This window comes from Triplophysa dalaica, chromosome 4 (genome assembly GCF_015846415.1).
Source record: "Triplophysa dalaica isolate WHDGS20190420 chromosome 4, ASM1584641v1, whole genome shotgun sequence".
NCBI classification, from domain to species: Eukaryota; Metazoa; Chordata; class Actinopteri; order Cypriniformes; family Nemacheilidae; genus Triplophysa; species Triplophysa dalaica.
In genome coordinates, this window is record NC_079545.1 from 25,893,978 (window position 1) to 25,912,419 (window position 18,442).

General features: G+C 39.6%; 2 protein-coding genes across 9 annotated transcripts in view; both read right to left on the reverse strand.

Annotated features, from left to right (window-relative positions):
• The window catches only part of rtkna (rhotekin a), a 58,899-nt gene that overhangs the window by 12,122 nt on the left and 28,335 nt on the right, over positions 1-18,442 (reverse strand). The window lies entirely within an intron of this gene.
• LOC130420207 (uncharacterized) lies at positions 11,220-18,426 on the reverse strand. Of its 3 annotated transcripts, none has more exons than XM_056747367.1 (2): positions 11,375-18,426; positions 11,220-11,288 (listed from the first exon to the last, which is right to left on the reverse strand). In XM_056747367.1, the coding sequence occupies exon 1, from the start codon at positions 18,021-18,023 to the stop codon at positions 11,745-11,747; it is 6,279 nt and encodes a 2,092-aa protein (XP_056603345.1). In that variant the 5' UTR covers positions 18,024-18,426; the 3' UTR covers positions 11,220-11,288; positions 11,375-11,744. The 3 variants fall into 3 exon arrangements, with proteins under 3 accessions (XP_056603345.1, XP_056603347.1, XP_056603346.1); XM_056747369.1 differs by having other exon boundaries at positions 11,226-17,983; positions 18,259-18,426; XM_056747368.1 differs by having other exon boundaries at positions 11,226-18,008; positions 18,259-18,426.

The window sequence follows — 18,442 nt, forward strand, 5'->3', positions numbered from 1 at the left end:
CAAATATGTATGAAATAGAATATGAAATCATTCCTGGTCAGCTACATGTGAGGATAAAGTGGCAAGCTGCTAAGTAGGAGTCCCATAAACAGGTTGAGTATAGGTTTCCTCAGGTACGCAGAGAAGAAAATAAATGAAGATTTACAAATATACACAATCAACAAGGAAGAGAAAAGGATTAAAAAAGTGAGAATATAGATAAAACTATTTTCTCACAAAGCTAATTTAGATCATGGTCGGCCCCATTGCATGAAAAGAAGACAATGAGGTACCGTCCACTGTTTGTGTACATATTTTTTATGTTTTTTAGCAGAACATGTACTTCCAGGTACACAACTTTTTGAAACACACAGATGAAAAATGTGGAAGTCTTATATTTATAGAGTATACATATACAAATAAGGCCACTCTTTAATCTTTAAAGTCCTATAAAGTAAATATCCCGACCTTGAATATGCTCTTCTCTGCTGGTCCTCCGCTAAGGCTGCTGTTGCCATGGCAACCTTTGATAACCCTTCTTTTGTGTGCAAACTTCAGATGCTCCTTAACGTCTAACACAGGCCTCAATTAAGAGTTCTCATCTGCTCAACCCACTACTTTAAAACTCATTTCTTCCACACTCCCCATTAATAGGCAAAGTTTGTTTAGCTAAACAGTTCATTTTTGTACACAAGGCCATTGTCATAAGATAAAATGTATTTTTAAAGCAGTTTTTGGATGAAACAAAGACAAGAAAAATGGGAGTTAACACACCTTAATATGGTGGTGTGATATGCATTTGAGAACAATGAGAAGAAACAAAAGATGTTTGAGAGTTACTCGCAAAGACTGTGGAGTACACACGTGTCAATGATCAACACCTCGTGAAAACCCCCAGTGTAGTATTTACAGCTCTAAAATGCTAAAATGATGCAAACGGGGGTTCTCTTTAACCCAGCCTTACCCAGTACGAGTTTCCGTGCCACTGTTTACTTGTACACAAGCACGTGGACATCCTTCTGACAAAATTCATGTCAACTGTCAAATTAAACAATGCGTCTAAAATTAGAGACCCTTCATTTAAACACTGATGCGTTGAAATAAACAGTACAAAATACAATGTTGTAAATATCCAAAAACCCTTGCATTGTTGCCTGTGCCTAGTACCCAGTCCCCTGTGACAGGTGCCTCAGCATGCCAGGCAGGGCGTGTGTTGGTCTTTACAGCGAGAGAGGCGGGCTGGGATCAGAGTGTGTGAAAGAGCAATAGAAGCAATGAGAGGAGGAGGGAGGAGAATACAGCGAACGCTCTGTTCCATGGAAATGAAGCGCGAATGTAGAAAATGAACCCAGATGGGAATAATTGAGAGAGATGGAATCTTCCCCACATTGACACGTAGAGGACAAAAAGAACGAGTGTGCAAAACTAATGAGTCTATAATTACTCTAACAAAGGCTTTGGACAACACAAACATTTTTGCCACACTTCAGATACTCAGGGACCCTATAGCATAGGACCCCCAGAACAATGATCGGTTCATTGCTTTAAGACGTGAACTGCTTGGACTTGGTAATTGCTAATAATCATCAAGTATGAGGCATTCCTTGTTCTCCAAGTACTCTATACTTCCAGTGGTCATGATACATGTTTTTGTCGATAAGGGAAATGAGTCATGGGAAGTGACTATGGTCTTTAGAGGATATGCCACATTTTTGAAGCATTTCCTTTAAAATGGCTGGAATAATGAACGTGAAGTAATGGCTTGTCATGGCAAAAGAAAGAATGTACACAGAGGAATCAGCCATATGGAGCAAGAAAATGAGATCTTAATCACATTAATATGTTACTTGAGTTACTTCTACCCAATTGTTTTAGAGCAGTGAACTTCATTTACTTCCTGACCTCTACAGTTGTTAGTGATTGAAAAAGAAGAAAATATTTAATAAAGATTTTCGTTAAAATTTCCAAGATGAATCTATTCAAGTGATTTTAACCAATCTTACACCTTGAGTCTGTAAAGGGTTCTACACTTCAGTAAAACCCCACAGAGAGGAAACTGATTGGCTGAACAGAACTACAATTATATAAATGCTCAACCCACGTCCAGGATTTTCATGACAAACAAATATTACATAGTATTTACTGCACATCAGCATGTTTGGCACTGCAATTATTTTCATTAACCCTTGATCAGTTATTTAGTCCATTTTTTATTAACCCTGAGCTCAAAGGGGGTTTTAACCTAGGGTTTAAAATATTGAGTTTGTATTAATAATGAGTTAACTCCACTGCTAGTTCACATTGCAATTACCAATTGACCACTTTTAAAATGCATGCATTTTTCATGTCAAATAAATGACAATGTGCTGTTAATAGGCCCTTAGGGTTCTCACTGTATGATATGATGTCCCCCAGCGCATCTCCTTCTGGGGTTAATGCTCCTACGCACTTGTTTGTTTTGTTCTATTTTTTCTGATCTGTTTCTCACGCTGAAGTCCTAAAATGTGACCCCATTAATGTGTCATGATTTTTCAAATCTTCTTGTAGTAAGTCAACTATAGTAATCATTTTTTACATTTATTTCAAGATAATAACAAAAAACGGTGAAATTTACCCAAAGATTCTATTCAATTAGTTTGTGTCTCTTTGTCTTAGAGTTAAAAACATTTTTTAATTATTTTGTGAATGTTCGAAATCAAACATTAGAAAATATTCTCTCTGCCTCCCAAACATTTTTAATTATAGTTTTTTTATTTCATACCAGTACGCCACAACAATGTCTTTGTACATAATCACAAAATATGATTGTGATTCTTTTTAGCTGTTAGACAATACTAGGGTCTTCCTAGAGTACGTTGTGAGGTCCTTTCCTGTCTATAAAAACTTTCTTGCAGTGACACTTTCCCAACCGACAGGAACAACTGTGAAACAATACTGGAAGGAATTATTGTTGACTACGCTTAACAAAAAACGATCAAAAAGAAAGCATTGCTTTTGTTCACAGCTGCTTAAACTGGCGTAAGCATCAGAAGAACTTCAGAATAACAACACCTAACTACACCTACTTTCAGTCAATTACACTAACACTCTGCAAAACAGCAATTGACATTAATAACTGTACTTTTTGGTTTTATTTCAACTCTCAACCAAAAACTGAAACTACAGTAAGTGATATCCAAAGGCACAGCACCACTTGAAAAGGCAGAATCTCTGACACACACCCACAAACACACTGGATTTCACTAACCGAGGCAAGACGTCCTCAAATTAGTCAACAACAAATATGCTCCCGCCTTCCCCGACTGTTCCGCCCAATCCCAGCGCTCCTCTTTTCGTTCTTGTGACTCAATAAGGCGCAGAGGACAGTAATGGACTTTCCCATGAATATGGGCATAGATGTAGAGAAGCAAGCTTGGCGAGGAGCAATGAAAAACTAAAAAGGACACTGATGACTGAGTCGAGTTTCGGTGAATCGGTCTACTGCAGGGCGAAAGGCTGCATCAGGTTTACGAAGGACAGTGTTGGCCAGCAATGATAGCATCATATGACCACTGCCGTCCATTTTTCAGACTTCAAGTTGTTAGGTTTCAAATTATAAAACCTTTTATTACTATTTAAAATCAAGTATTTTTGGTTGCTAAACTTTGTTGAATGTGTTAACCATATCTCATAGGACAACCTCTGTGAACTTGGGGAGAACCAGCTTTACAATCCGTAAAAAAATGACTTGTGACCAGTTGGTTTCAAACAATTGTAATAAAGTCCAAGTCCAGCTTCACTTGCTTGCATATGCCACTTTTACTTATATTTTGTATCTAATACATATCTTTAACACAAACACTAACTACTGATGCAAATACAAACAATACAAATTGGATTGTTTTTATGACAATCAAGACAGAAGCGATAGTCTTTAAGGGGTAGTTCACGCAAAAATATAAATTCTTTCATCGTTTATTCACCCTCATGTCATTCCAAGCCATTATGAGTTTCCTTATTCAGCAGAAAACTTTTGAAGAACGTTGCAAACCAAACAACACTATTCCCCCATTGATCTCCATTGGACGCAAAACCACTGAGGCATTTCTGAAAATATCATATTTTTTGTGATACACAGATGAAAGGATAATTTACAGGATGTAAATGACATGAGGATGAATAAATGACAAAAAAGTATAGATTTCATGGTTCTGTTGACTGTCAACTTTGACAACTCCGTAAGATCGTCTCCCAAATACTCAAGAAACGCTGGAAGTGAATCTATGGAAAAACGGCTTCAACAAGAGAGACGTGTTCCACACACGCACATTCTGCCCTGTTAGCACTGCGTAGGACAAAATGGAATCCTATTTAAGATGCACAGAAGAACACAGGGCTCATTATTAGCACACAATGGGCCATTTGAGATGTTGTTGTGTATGCGTGTGAGGGTCTTCTAAAACACATAGTGTGTGACCATGTCTCTCCAGCCAGCTGTTCCCACACAAAGGCGCGAAGGCTTCCAACGCAGCTGGTTTTGGACAGCTAAAAAAAGAGTGTGTGTATGGGAAAATGGGGTGTCTATGTTGGATATAGGCTTGGACCCAAACAGGGTGTGTACATTCATGTGCATGCTTTGAACACTGCACATTACGAAGCCTACCTCTGTGATAGAAAAGAGGATAGACGTAATTATTTGGATACACCCCATTTTATTACATTTTTTGTTATTTCTTTGTGTCTACAATTATAGAGAACTTTTAAAAGATGTAACTCATCTGACTAGGTCTACATCATAACATTACTGCTTTTTTACAAAACGATTTGTTTCTGACAATGTTTTACTCGAGTTGTATCTTTTCCAGCGGAAGAAAAGCTTTAATTAGATGCTTTAATTGGCTGGTAAGCTCCTCCGGCCGGTCTAAGTATAGAGAAACATGAAAAGTGGAAGCAGTGACCTTGGAAAATCAGTATGATGATCAGGTTTACAACAAGAAAGCAATGGTGGTGTAAATCTAATGAGATAGATTATAAACACCCAGAACTGAAACATATGGAAATTTCAAATTAAAATGGACATGTACATTTTTTAATTTGGTTCAAGGCCACTTGAACTTTCCTACACTTCTGAAGGTTGGAATTTAAAGTCTGTTTAGGCCGCTGTACCTTTAAAATTCCTTTATGTAAATGACCTCTGTTATGGTTGGATAATTTCTTTGGAAGTAAAGTTTATGCAGCGTCTTGGTCATCATAGTGGACCTGTGCTGAATATTTAAAAGATGCTGATAAACACGCAGAGTCATATCTTAAGTACTTTTGAGTGGGTGGTCTGACAGCAGCCCCGCCGCTCGCGACATCCTTTGATATCATACAGTGTCGCGTACACAGTTCCCTGTACTAAACAACTTGTCAAAGTAAAGTTCAGTTTATAATCGAGTGTCTGAACTATGCCGTAGCCTGACGCGCACCCCATCAAAAATGCAACAACTCGTCAACACAACGCGGACCCTAAACCGACCGCAAGCGCTGGGATTGGTCTGTTTGAACCCCTCCCTCAGGTCAAAAAAACTGTACTCAAACGCATTTACGAATAACAAAGTAAAATATTTGTGCTTCTGTATTAAACATCTCAAATCTGCAACACAAGTGACTGTTTACTTGGCGCTATCACTGCTAATGGTTCTCAAACGAGCTGCTTCTTCTTTGGGTCTTGACATGTGTGGATACTGACGGCTAGTGGTCATTGCCTGTCGACGCGGACAACAATGTAGAAGTATGAATAAAAACCGACACGTAGGCCACGCTTTGGGCTATGGCATGGGTACGATGCTTGAGTATAAACTTATCTTAAATTCTGTGCATTCCGGCCATGAGTGCAGCTTCTGAAAAAACAGAAACAGTCAGCTTTTGTGGTCGGAGTTTGGTTGAGAGACGTGAACTGTAACGGTTGTCAATCAGAATTTCGTGAATGGATGATATTTTTGTCTTTAAATCATTTCGGAGTGTAGCCTATGATATTCCAACAGTTTCGTTTATTTATATTCTTAGCTTATAATACTTTCTAATGAAGTGTTTTGTTGTAGGGGTACAGAGTACGGTACATTCTATCAGCAGTCAGTCATTGGCCTAATATATGCTATTCAAGAAGGGAGAGGGGGTTCCATTTTTTATTTTATTTAGCTTACTTGTTTTGTTCAATTTATTTTAAGGTATATTGTATTATATTGAAAAGCAAAACAAAATATAAAAACACATTTTGATCATTCAGTTTTAATGCGCCAAGCAATGTTCGGTGTTCGGTGCATCCCTGCTTACTTTCAAATCCTCTTCAAATGTGCTAACAAACCAGTTCTTTTTATGTTGCTTTACGTTTGTCAGAGCATAATAAACAGAATGTTTTTTTGCCCTCACAAGTACATACACACAGGCTGTTGACTGCAGTGCTAAACAACCTACAAATGTTAAAACTTGAACTTATGGCTCTACAAATCACCAGCACCCACAGGGATCGACAGTTTATTACTGTAATCATAGTAACCAAACTATCCCACATAAACTCCCTCATGCTGCTCTGTTGAATACTCCATCAGACGGTGTGAAACAGAGCTGTTGTGCCTCATTAAGATTACGGCACAGAGCGTGTATGAGCACAGCAGAAAGACCCCCCGTAGAATTGACATCAGGCTGGTTTGTACACTCACTGTTGCTGTGCATACTGGGTAAATAAGCTTTCCAAACATTCACTCATTCCGTACAGTAACAGAAACACACTTTATGGTTTTCAACCATGTAATTGATGCCAAATGTTCTTTTTGGTGGCAAAGCATAGTTCATAACAAAGAAATAAAGCCGTTTCTCATCCTTTCACTAAACACTATAGACTCACTAATGAATGCACAAACACAGCTGTGTGACTAGTGAGGGAGCTCTTCATTAACATGTCTATTAAAGAGCAGGTCTGGATTAACATCCCCGCTGGGCACACAAATGCTGACTTGACCAGAGATCAAAATGAGGAAGAAAAATGTTGTCATTAATATCACCATGTCTGGAATGTCTGGTAAATGTTGTGCATTGGTAAATATTTGCGTCTATTAGTGGGATTGCTTATTTACACATGACAGAGACTAATAAATGTGTAGTAATGTAAAAATAAGGAGCAAGAATGTGTCCAAAACATGAGGGATATCAAAGTTGAGATGTTTACTAAAGGGTGGCAGATCTAAATATACATGTAAATGTGTGCACATGCTTCATGCCTACAAATGTGACACATCGTTTCAGAAGAATAAGAAAGAAGGGTGAGGAAAATCGATTTGTACATTTTGTTATTAACTCAAGTAATACAAGTGTCAGTCTGTTTTGGCACAGATGAGCACATATTTCATTAAATTATTAATAAAACAAAGAGCAAATACATTTTATATTCTCCACCTCTGGTCAATACTCATATAACAACACCAACCAATCATAACTGATGTCATGCAAAGGGATGGCAAGATGAGAAATTTTTAAATCTCTTAAAGTCTGGTTTTAAAAGCATGTATCAGATGTTGATTGTGTGTAATTACAAATAACATTTGCACCATTTTTTATAAAAGTTATGACCCGTCCACAAAAGGACCAGGCACATGCGCATAGTCTTATATCGTATTAATTATTAATATCAGGAATGTAATAATTTCTTCTGGTCCTGAATTTATTTTCAAAAATGAAACCCACTTCATTCTGCTACATTATTAAACATCCAAAATACAGTTCTATTGAACTGAAAGCCATTTTAAATTTGCTATACTTGTGTTTGAGTCAGCTGCTGTTCAGCTTCCACCACGACGCGAACCGTGTCCGAGAGACGCTCCAAAAGATGCAACACGCACACGAACGGTCAAAGACTCCCGTCTAGCGCTTCTACATAGAAAAATAATGGTCAAGTAGTGCCTCGGATTAAAGTCGTTCTCCGTGTCAATGCACGGCCTGTCACTGTACACGCACACATTCACAGTCCAAACTGTGTTCAGTATTCCCAATTACGTTACATTTTTTCCTGTCCCATCCCAATCCCGTGTTTTGGTCCCATCCAACAGGATTCCTGCAGGATTGCCGTGACTCGAGGAATTCCCGAAACAATGTCAGCCTCTAGTGGTAACTCCACCTTGACATTTCATGAATTTGACTTGTCTCACTTACTTCTCACATACATAGACACTCATAAAGCGCAATGTGGTCGCGAACAGGCGGAGGTGGCCGATTTAAAGTTTCGGAGTGTCTATTTACACGGAGTACAAATAGCCAGCCTTGTTGGCAGAGTCTATTTTCATAATACGTGATTGGATTAGAGAAATTGTAAGAATGACACCATTTCAAATAGAAACTAAGTGAATAGTCTGTAGAGCTTGACACCTGAGACCGGGGTTCTAATCCATGAATTTATATAGATCATTCATTCATCATTATTTACAAGCACTCTTGTCATTTTAAACCTGTAAGACTTTCTTTGTTTTGCAGAACACAAAAAAGGATATTCTGAAAAAATGATGTTAACAGAAAACTGTTGGTCCCCATAGGCTTGCATTGGTTCTGTGTTCATACAATAGAGGTCAATGGGGACCCACGATTTTTGGTAACCAACATTTTAAGCATTTTTTTTGCTGAAGAAAGGAAATCACACAGGTTTAAAATGACAACAGGGCGAGTAAATCATGATAGATTTTTAATTATGAAATTGAACTTTTCCTTTAATACATAGGTTGTCCTAAATTGGAGCATCACATTACGTACAACTAAATAACTTTATTACAATTTATATTCAGCAAGTCTCTGCTAACAAAATATTTTTGAAAGCACATGCAGCTTAGCAACAAACCAAGTTTGAACGGCATTTTCTGTTTGCAAAAGAGCTTATTGAAGTACAAGCCCCCTCAGGAAAAGTGCTACCCAAACTCATACAGGCAGGTTGTGTGGGATTTTGGTGTTTTGAATGTGGATACACAAAGCAAAGCAACCTCCTACAGATACAAAACACATAGCAACTGAAACACACAAATAACAGTCCACATTAATAACACGTATGGAGCCCACACACTGCCCTCTCTCCCCCTAAAACATCAGATTGCTTTTTTCTAACTTGAATAATCTGAAAACCAGGCTTTGACACGTATTTTATCACCCACATATAAATATAACAAACAAACTCTATTCAACACAGTACATTTCTACCATTTCTTAGAATGTGTCTATGACATGACACATACAAAGCAGGTATTTGTAAAATCTGCTTTTTTTCCCAGAAACAGAATTTAGTTCATGATTCAGCAGGCAAGTAAGGGCCTATTCACAACTTGAGCAAACAAGACTTTAAATCAAACAATACATTCCTAAGAACATTTTATTAGGTTGTTTTTTCCTTATAAATGTTTGGTCATGCGCCTGAAGCTATTTTAAATAGGTCTGTGGAGTATTATTTATTATTTTGCATAGATGTGGAGGTGATAGTTCTTTAAATTGTTAGCCTCCAAGAGTCCAAGAAAATAATATAGCTGCAAGCAAGCCCAAGCCTTATGGTGCCATCTCTACATGGTGGCTTGTAGAAAGCAATGCATGGTGGGCATGTTAGTTTCAAGTGGGTAATATCAGTGGACTATTTTAACGTCTGTTACAAGTAACAACGGACACATCCATGTAGATGAGAACTATATATGTACCAAGTTTCACACATGTATGCTATACTGTAAACTTTGTTACAGGGGGTGCTACGGGTTATGTGCCAACGTTTGCCCACAAACACAGACAGTCATAAACACACACATTCTTATGGGCAATGTGAGAGTGAGTGAAGCTGAGAATTCAGAATTTGTGACTCTCTCTCTCTCTCTCTGAATGAACGTAATGAGAACACATAGGCATTTCAACCCTTCAAACTGGCAGTCACATAAAACAGAGTGACAGGACCGCCTCACACATGCATACAGCCTCTAATAGTTAAAATCTCCCTGTCCGTCTTCCCATCTCTGTTCCAAAGCATCCACACATCTTGCTATTCTCTGGTCTACACACAGATAAATGGTGCTGACAAAAATATATCGCCTGGCCTGACAGAAAATGGCTTAGCTCACTGTCCCAAGACTTTACACAGTCAATCCTGACACAATGATGGACTGAAAGAAAGCAGACGAGAGTATCAGGCTGAGTTTGGGTACGGGTTTGTGCTGATAGAGTTTGTACGCCACAAACACGAAACCATAAAAGCCAGAACACCCACTCATGGAGTGCATTGATGGTGCACTAAATCACTAAAGCAGACCCACCTTTCACACCCCCTTCATTCCACATTGTTAAATTACACAAGTCTGCTGTAAAAAATTTACTGGGCTGAACATGTGAAATACCAAGGATGTCAGAGTTAATTCATCAAATGAACTTCATTAAATCTGTATTATTGCTCATTTCTTTTCATGCCCAATGACTTAACAGATATCTTATTTCTGAATCCAGCACAGATGGGACATCAACCAAAAGTAAACTTATTTGCGCACTTTCCAAACAGATCGAACCCCCCCACCATTGACTGGCATAGTAGGGGAAATAGATACTATGGTAGTCAATGGGGGTGAGATATGTTTTGTTACTGACATTCTTCTAAATATATTTCTTTGTGTTATGTAGGACAAAGAAATGTATACAGGTTCCGAGGGTCAGTAAATTATGACAGAATTTACATTTTTGGGTGAACTGTCCCTTTAATTTCTGTCACAGCTCAAGAAATATTAAATGGCATTTGAAAAGTCAATAAGTGTTACAACAAAAATATCAAATACTTTGCTAATAAATATTGACAGCCCTGTGAGTCGTTCAACTTAAAATATTCTTTTTTTATACCTTCAAAACAGTCTCAAGTTACAATTATTTCAAGCTCCAATTCTTAAAAGCCGATAAGCAGATAAGCAGAAGGAAGGCCCTGCATCTCTCTTCAGCAAATATTGATTCTTTAAATGCATCCAGACCAGATTGTAATGATTCAACTGCAAGGAGCAGCTAGCTGGCCTAAACTAAATCCTGCGCATCACAACAAGCTGCAAAACCTTCTCACATAAAATGTATTGATTACATTCCTGAGACACAACACCATGTCTCGAGTCACGACCAGGATGATTCAGTCCCTAGAAATCCCCAAAGCGAAAAGAGCAAGCTGTCTCAGCACCTAAACGTCTCTTCAGACATGACCTTTTCAGCATCAGACTTCCAGTGGTTAAATGTTATTATGCCGCCCATCGATTGAATGCGAGACTCCGGTTCCATACACAGATGTTTATTAACACTTTAACACCGTAGAACTAAAAGTTCAAGTAAACAAAATAAAAGACATCAAATATTGCAAAACAATACATAAATGACAAATAAAGAATACAGTAATACTGACCACTTTAGCCTGCTTCTCAACCAACGGCAGAGTCATTTCCCAGAAGCAATCTTCAAAGTCAAATATACTTAAACTTATACGCAGTTGAAACAGGGAGTATAAAGAATTAAACTAGCATGAATCGCTACATGTGCGCTTGGTCCCTGCGCTTTGGTTACGGGGCTTACTTCCGGTTTTCGGAATGTCAAAATAAAAGTACATGAGTATTTCAAATATATTCAAAATACCGGCTGCATTTACACTCCCACCATCACACAATGTGTGATTCACATCACAAAAATAGACTTTCTAAACAGAACATTCTAAAACAATGATGTAAATAAACGCATATACATTCAAATATAAACAAAACAATGAAGAACTAGGCTACTTATTCGGCCTCAAGCAGTAGTACTGTTTTGTGTATTGACCTTTCTAAATAAACTGGCTTATGTGAGCGTGCGCCTCTAATGTCTAGTGCTGTGTCACTAAGTAACAGTTTGAGTTTTCTGACTCTTCCGTCAGATCCTTGGAAGACTTCAACTACCTTCGCCAGCTTCCACTTATTTCTTGGTGCGTCATCATCTTGCAACAGGACAATGTCATTCACTTTAGCATTTCTCCTGTCCTTGTTCCATTTGCTCCTCTGCTGCAGATTCAGCAAATACTCCTTTCTCCATCTGGTCCAAAATTCATTAGACAAGAACTGAACTCTCTTCCATCTTTTCTGAAGATAGAGATCTTCCCTTACAAACTCACCAGGTGGTGGTGCGATTATTGACGACTTCATTGTCAATATATGGTTTGGAGTTAGGGGTTCAGGACCTAAAGGATCATTAAGATGTTCCGTGGTCAATGGTCGACTGTTCACTATAGCCATCACTTCATACAGGAATGTTCTTAATGAAGAGCTGTCTAATCTTCCAGAAGACTGGTCTAGAATGGCTGTGAGAACATTTCTCACAGTCCGAATCTGCCTCTCCCAGACCCCACCCATGTGACTGGAAGCAGGTGTGTTCATGAAGAAGTTGCATCCCAACTCTTTCACACGTTCTTGATCCATTCCTTTCATTAATTCTTGGAATTCATTGCGTGCCCCCACAAAGTTTGTGCCTTGGTCACTTCGTAGTTGACTTACATTGCCTCTTATAGCAATAAAACAGCGCAACGCGTTTAGGAAAGCATCAGTGGAAAGGTCATCCAATACCTCAATGTGGATGGCACGTGAACACATGCAGGTGAATAGAAGCCCATACCTCTTTAGTTCTTTCCTTCCATCTTTACAATAAAATGGTCCGAAACAGTCCATACCACTATAGGTAAATGGAGGGGTAGCTTCCATTCTCTCTGGGGGAAGGTCGGCCATTTTTTGTTCTTGATTACATTTTCTGTATTTTCTGCATTTGATGCACTTGAAAATGAGTGATGAAACTTCACTACTACACCCCATGATCCAAATCCCACCGGAGCGTAATTCATTGATGGTCATTCCACGACCCTGATGCTTCACCTTCTCATGATAGTGCTTTATCAACAATCGAGACACATGATGTCCTTTGGGGAGGATAGCTGGGTGTTTGACATGAGGATGGAGTGTTGCTTGTGTCAATCTACCTCCCACCCTCAGGATATCTTGACTGTCCTTGAAAGGGTTCAACTTGTGCAGTTTGGTTGACTTGTTCCTTTGTACCTCTTTCTTTTGTTTAAGAGCCTTGATTTCATCACTGAACGCTTCTTCTTGAACTGCATGGATTATGAATTGTTCAGCCTCCATTCTTTCTTCAAGTGTCGTAACTTCATTGGATCTTGTTTTTAGACCTTTCACCTCCTTTGCAAGACGCTTAAGTCTTGCTATGGCTCTTACGACTCTTTTCCAGTCCGAAAACTTCTGAAGTCGGTCTAATAGGGACTTTTCCTCATTTGCTTCAGTTGTGTGAACTTGTGCTCTTTTGATTTCTGGGTCATCCTCATTGAGTTCTCTCACCTTAAACTCTTCCTCCTTAGGAAGGTCCTTTTGCCACAAGAAACGAGGTCCCGTAAACCAGTTAGACTCTACAAGCTCCTTTGCCATGAGTCCGCGAGAGGCATGGTCAGCCGGGTTATTTTCTGAGCAAACATATCGCCATTGACTTGGTTCTGTGCTCGATTTGATCTGCTGGATCCGATTGGCTACGAATACATGAAATCGCCTTTCATTATTGTTAATGTAACCAAGGACGACCTTGGAATCGGTCCAAAAGTATTCCTGTAGATTTTCCATCTCCATTTCTCTCCTTAGCAGGTCACTCGACCTTGTGGCCACGACTGCAGCTGAGAGTTCCAGTCTTGGGATCGTTGTTAACTTTGTCGGTGCAACCCTTGCCTTTGCCATAACAAGAGCACACTGGACTTCTCCAGACTTCGAAACAACCCTAAGGTAAGAACACATTCCATAGCCGGAAACACTGGCATCGGAAAAATGGTGAAGCTCACACTGTTGAACTTCCTTAGCTGCCAATGGCATGTAGTGCCGTGGTATCTCTACCACTGAAAGATTATGAAGGTCTTGGAGCCACGCTTCCCAACGCGGCCTGAGATCATCAGGAAGCTGCTCATCCCATCCCACCTTGTCTTGGCACATCCTTTGTAGAATCTGTTTACCTTTTAGAATGATAGGTGCCACAAATCCAAGAGGATCAAAAATTGAGGCCACTGTTGACAATACTCCTCTTCTGGTGAAAGGATGATCCTTTACCCTCACTTTGAACTGGAACTTATCTGAGCTAATGCACCATTGGACCCCGAGAGCCCGCTCCATCTTGTGCTCACCCAAGGCCATGTCCAGGTCAGCTACAACTTCTGCAAGTTCTTGCTTTGGGATTGTGGCAAGCACCTTCTTGTTACTGGTAATGAATTTGTGTAAGTGGAGTTTACCAGTGTTGCAGAGGTCTCTTGCCTCTCTAACAAGCTCGATAGCTTCTTCTTCACTGTCCAAACTTGTTAATCCATCATCAACATAAAAGTTGCGCTGAATAAACCTCACTGTAGCTTCACTAAACTTGCCTTCACCTTCTGCAGCCAGGTGTTTGAGCCCAAAGTTTGCGCATCCAGGTGACGATGCAGCACCGAACAAGTGAACCTTCATGCGGAACACTGAAGGTGGAGCCTCCATATCGCCTCTTTCCCACCACAGGAATCTGAGATAGTCTTGGTCACTTGGTGCTACATGAAATTGATGGAACATCCGCTCTACATCACACATGATGGCTACTCGTCCTTTGCGGAAGCGACACAAGACCCCTACAAGGGTATTTGTAAGGTCTGGCCCGGTGAGTAGATGCTCATTCAGCGATGTATTCTGAAACTTAGCCGAGCAATCAAATACCACACGAATCTTTCCTGGCTTTTGGGGATGATAAACCCCATGGTGAGGGATATACCACGTGGTCCGATCGTTTAACTCTGACTCTGGAACCTTTTCAGCATCACCTCTTGTTATGATGTCCTCCATAAAAGCCACATAATCCTTGTGATATTGATTATCTTTCTTAAGACGTTTTCCCAGACATCTGAGTCGATGTTGTGCACACACTTTGTTGTTTGGCAGGCTTGGTTTCTCTTCCTTAAAAGGCAATGGCATTTCGTAATGTCCATTTGGCTTTTGCTTGATTCCTTCTTTCAGCTTCACCAAGAACTTAATATCTTCTTGTGATATTAGAACTTCTTCACTGAACTTCTCAGTAAAATCTGCCTCAAAGACCTTGAGTATATCTGCTGGAGTGATCATTTCCTTGACTTGAGTTCTATAAACAAAATGTACCTCAGACTTGAGCTCAGTAAAGGCCTTGGTAGCTGGCTGAACTTTCTTTATGATGATACGGTGGCTCACACCGATTTCATCCTCATGATCATAATCCACACCAGTGCTGCTGTAGCCGATAATGCTCCAACCCAACACAGACTTTTGTGCATATGGCTGGTTTTCATTGCCCGAGATGACATCTCTGGGAAGTAAGGCTTGTGGACAGTTATAGCCGATTAACAATCCCACTTCACAATCAAGCTCAGGAGACATTTCATCTGCCAAATGTTCTAAGTGAGGCCAAGACTTTGCGGTAGTTCTTGTGGGTATATGGGATCTGTTTGCTGGTATGTAATCTCTGGTATAAGTTGTTGGGAGTTTGATTTTAGTGTCAGAGCTGATGCCTCTTACCTGTAGTCCTTGCACCCTTTGGCTATTCACCACTTTTGTTTTTGATGTTATTGTGGACACTTTAAGTTTTACTGACTCTTTCCTGGCACCCAATGTAACAGCTGCATCCTTCAGGATGAAGGTTGTGTCACTCTGACTATCAAGTAACGCATACACTAAAACTTCCTTGTCTGGTTCCATTGCCGTGGAGACATAGACTGGAACAATAGATGAAGTGTGAGTGCTGCTTTTCTCTTGAACAACTCTGTTAGAGGTAGCTTGCTGTATTTCAATTGATTCAGACTGTTGGTTGGTGTGTCCTCCGTTTTCATTTGGCCTTTCTGGTTTTATTCTTACAGCTTGTTCTTGGTTTTTCTTCCCACGATCTTGATGTAGGCAAGTAGGGTGATGTTTTCCACATAAGTCACACACACTCCTGGATGTACACGCTCTGGAGTTATGGCCTATCCTAAGGCAGCCAAAACACAATTTCTCCAGTTGTACAAACTTAACTCTTTCTTCAACAGGTTTTTCCCTAATCTTGAGACACCTATGGAGAGTATGGCCTTTCTTCTTACAAAACATGCATGTGCTGCTTGTCTTCTCAATTGTATTAGTGGTGAAAGTCTTAGCACTAAAGTTTTGATTTCGTTGATACTTAGACTGTTCTCGTTCTGTTGGCTTTGATCTTTCTTGGTCAGTTGACTTCACAGCATACAATGATGTGATGGGGTTGCATGCAATACGAGCCTCCATATTGAGAAATCTTACAAAATATCTAAAGTCCGGGAACATTTTGTGTCCATCCTGATAGATTGTTGCTTCTCTATTCCAGCGTGAGCTCAACCAATCCGGGAGCTTGACAGTAATCCTTTGGTTTTCCACACAGTCGTTGAGAGTTTGTAGACCTTGAACATATGGCATAGCTGATTCCACACTGCTCAGAAAATCAACAAACTCACGAAGATTTTCGCTATCCTTGGGGGCAATTTTATGCCATGTATGTATCTTGTCACGGTATGACTTGGCAACTATGAATGGATTACCAAATCTGTCTTCAAGTATGTCCCAGGCAGCACGATAAGCGGTTTCTGTTCCTACAAGGAAATGGCCTTCAATAGCTTTCTTGGCTGGGCCACCAACGTACTTGCGTAGAAAGAAGAGCTTTTCTTGAGCTAGCAGGTTCTTGCGCTCAATCAGAGTAAAGAAGGAAAGCTTCCAATCATTGTACTTGAGAGGATCTCCTTTGAAAACTTCAGGTTCTGGGATTGGAACTCGATTAGCTGTGATTGCTTCAGCAAGAGTTCTCACAAGGTCATTGGTAGCTTCATGAGAGGTTAAAAAGGCTTGAGTGGTTGGCTGTGGAACAGAACATGAGGTGTACATGGAGGGATATAGGAGAGGGGATTTAGTGGCTGTAACCTCATGAGGGTGCTGGACTTGACTGGGCTTGGCTTGTTGCGCAAGTAAAGCTTGTGAGACTGGTGCTTGAGAGGGAAAAAATTGATCCATTAAAGGGTTAAGTGCTAGTGGTGGATCGACAGATTCTGAATAAACCTGCAGTCTTGCTTGAGCCGCAACATGCCCTTTAAGTTCTTCTAGCCTTTGTACTTCTCTCTTTTTTCCTTCCAGCTTCATTTTTCTATCAGCACTTTCTGCTATGAACTGAGCTCTTTTTTTAGCACTCTCTGCTTCAATTTCCTTTTCTATAGCTTCTCTTTCAGCCTTCAAGATTTGATCTTCCACCTCAAGTCTTTGAATTTCTTCCTTCTGCTGATGTTGTGCATTTGTTATCTTCATCATTTCTTGCGTAGCCACAACTTCGGCTGCCGCCTGTTTTGCATTAAGGGACAGGATAGAAGAGTGTCTGGATACTTGGGAAGGAACCTTTGACTTAGCGGTTTGAACGGAGGAAACACTAGACACTGTGCTTTCAAATACTGATTTAGCATCAGGCCAAGTTATGATTTGTGTATCATCATCACTGCGGAAATGTTGAACATTTGTATTTGCAATCCTAGTAAATGCCTGGCATGTGTCATTCATTCTCCGAATGTCTGGTTCAGGAGTTGAAATTGCTCTTATTTTGAGGTAAGTAATGTCCATGTCCACTTGTGCGGTATTGATTGCATTTACAATCTCCTCAATCAGATCATCAGCATCATTATTCTTAATGGACCGTTTTAAGCCATTGATATGATACTTCCATCTTCTGTACATCTTTACAAAACTTACAGTTAGATCTTTCAATTTGTCATCTAACAGAGCTTTGCCCTTTTCAGTGAGCTTTTGTATGCGTCCAGATTTCCTAATTCCAGGAATCATTTGTGTGTCATCCACACCAACCTGAGATTGTGTGGCCTGCGATGTGTCTTCAACTTGCTCATCAGCGTCAGCTTGCTGTGATAGGGTAGTCCTTTCTGCGTCACTATCTTCTTGAAAGTCTCCATGAGTGACCTCTTCAGTAGGAAGAAAGGTGATTTCCTTTGAGTGTGACATATTAAATGCATGTGATGTATTTGATTAAACTGTATTCTGTTGTCTAATGTGTGCAAATATGAAATAAAATTAAATGCAAAACTAATCTCTTTGCTTCCCTTAGCTTAACCTTTGAATATTGCACATCAACACACTACAGTCTTATAATAACACACTTCAATAAATGAGCAATAAAAGGCAATTAACAAAGTGAGAAATAATAATAATTCGTCACAGTTTAAATATGAAAACTTACTTGTTGGAACAAACTTTGAATTTAACTTAGAACTTCTTAGATTCAACTGGGAGAATGGTTCATTTACATATCTGCTAAGTTTCTTTGTTTCTTACTAGATAATCAAACTGCAGCACAAAATAATGACGACTGCTGATTTAAGAGGAAAAAACACAAATGAAACGTCCGTGTGCTATCATGGCAG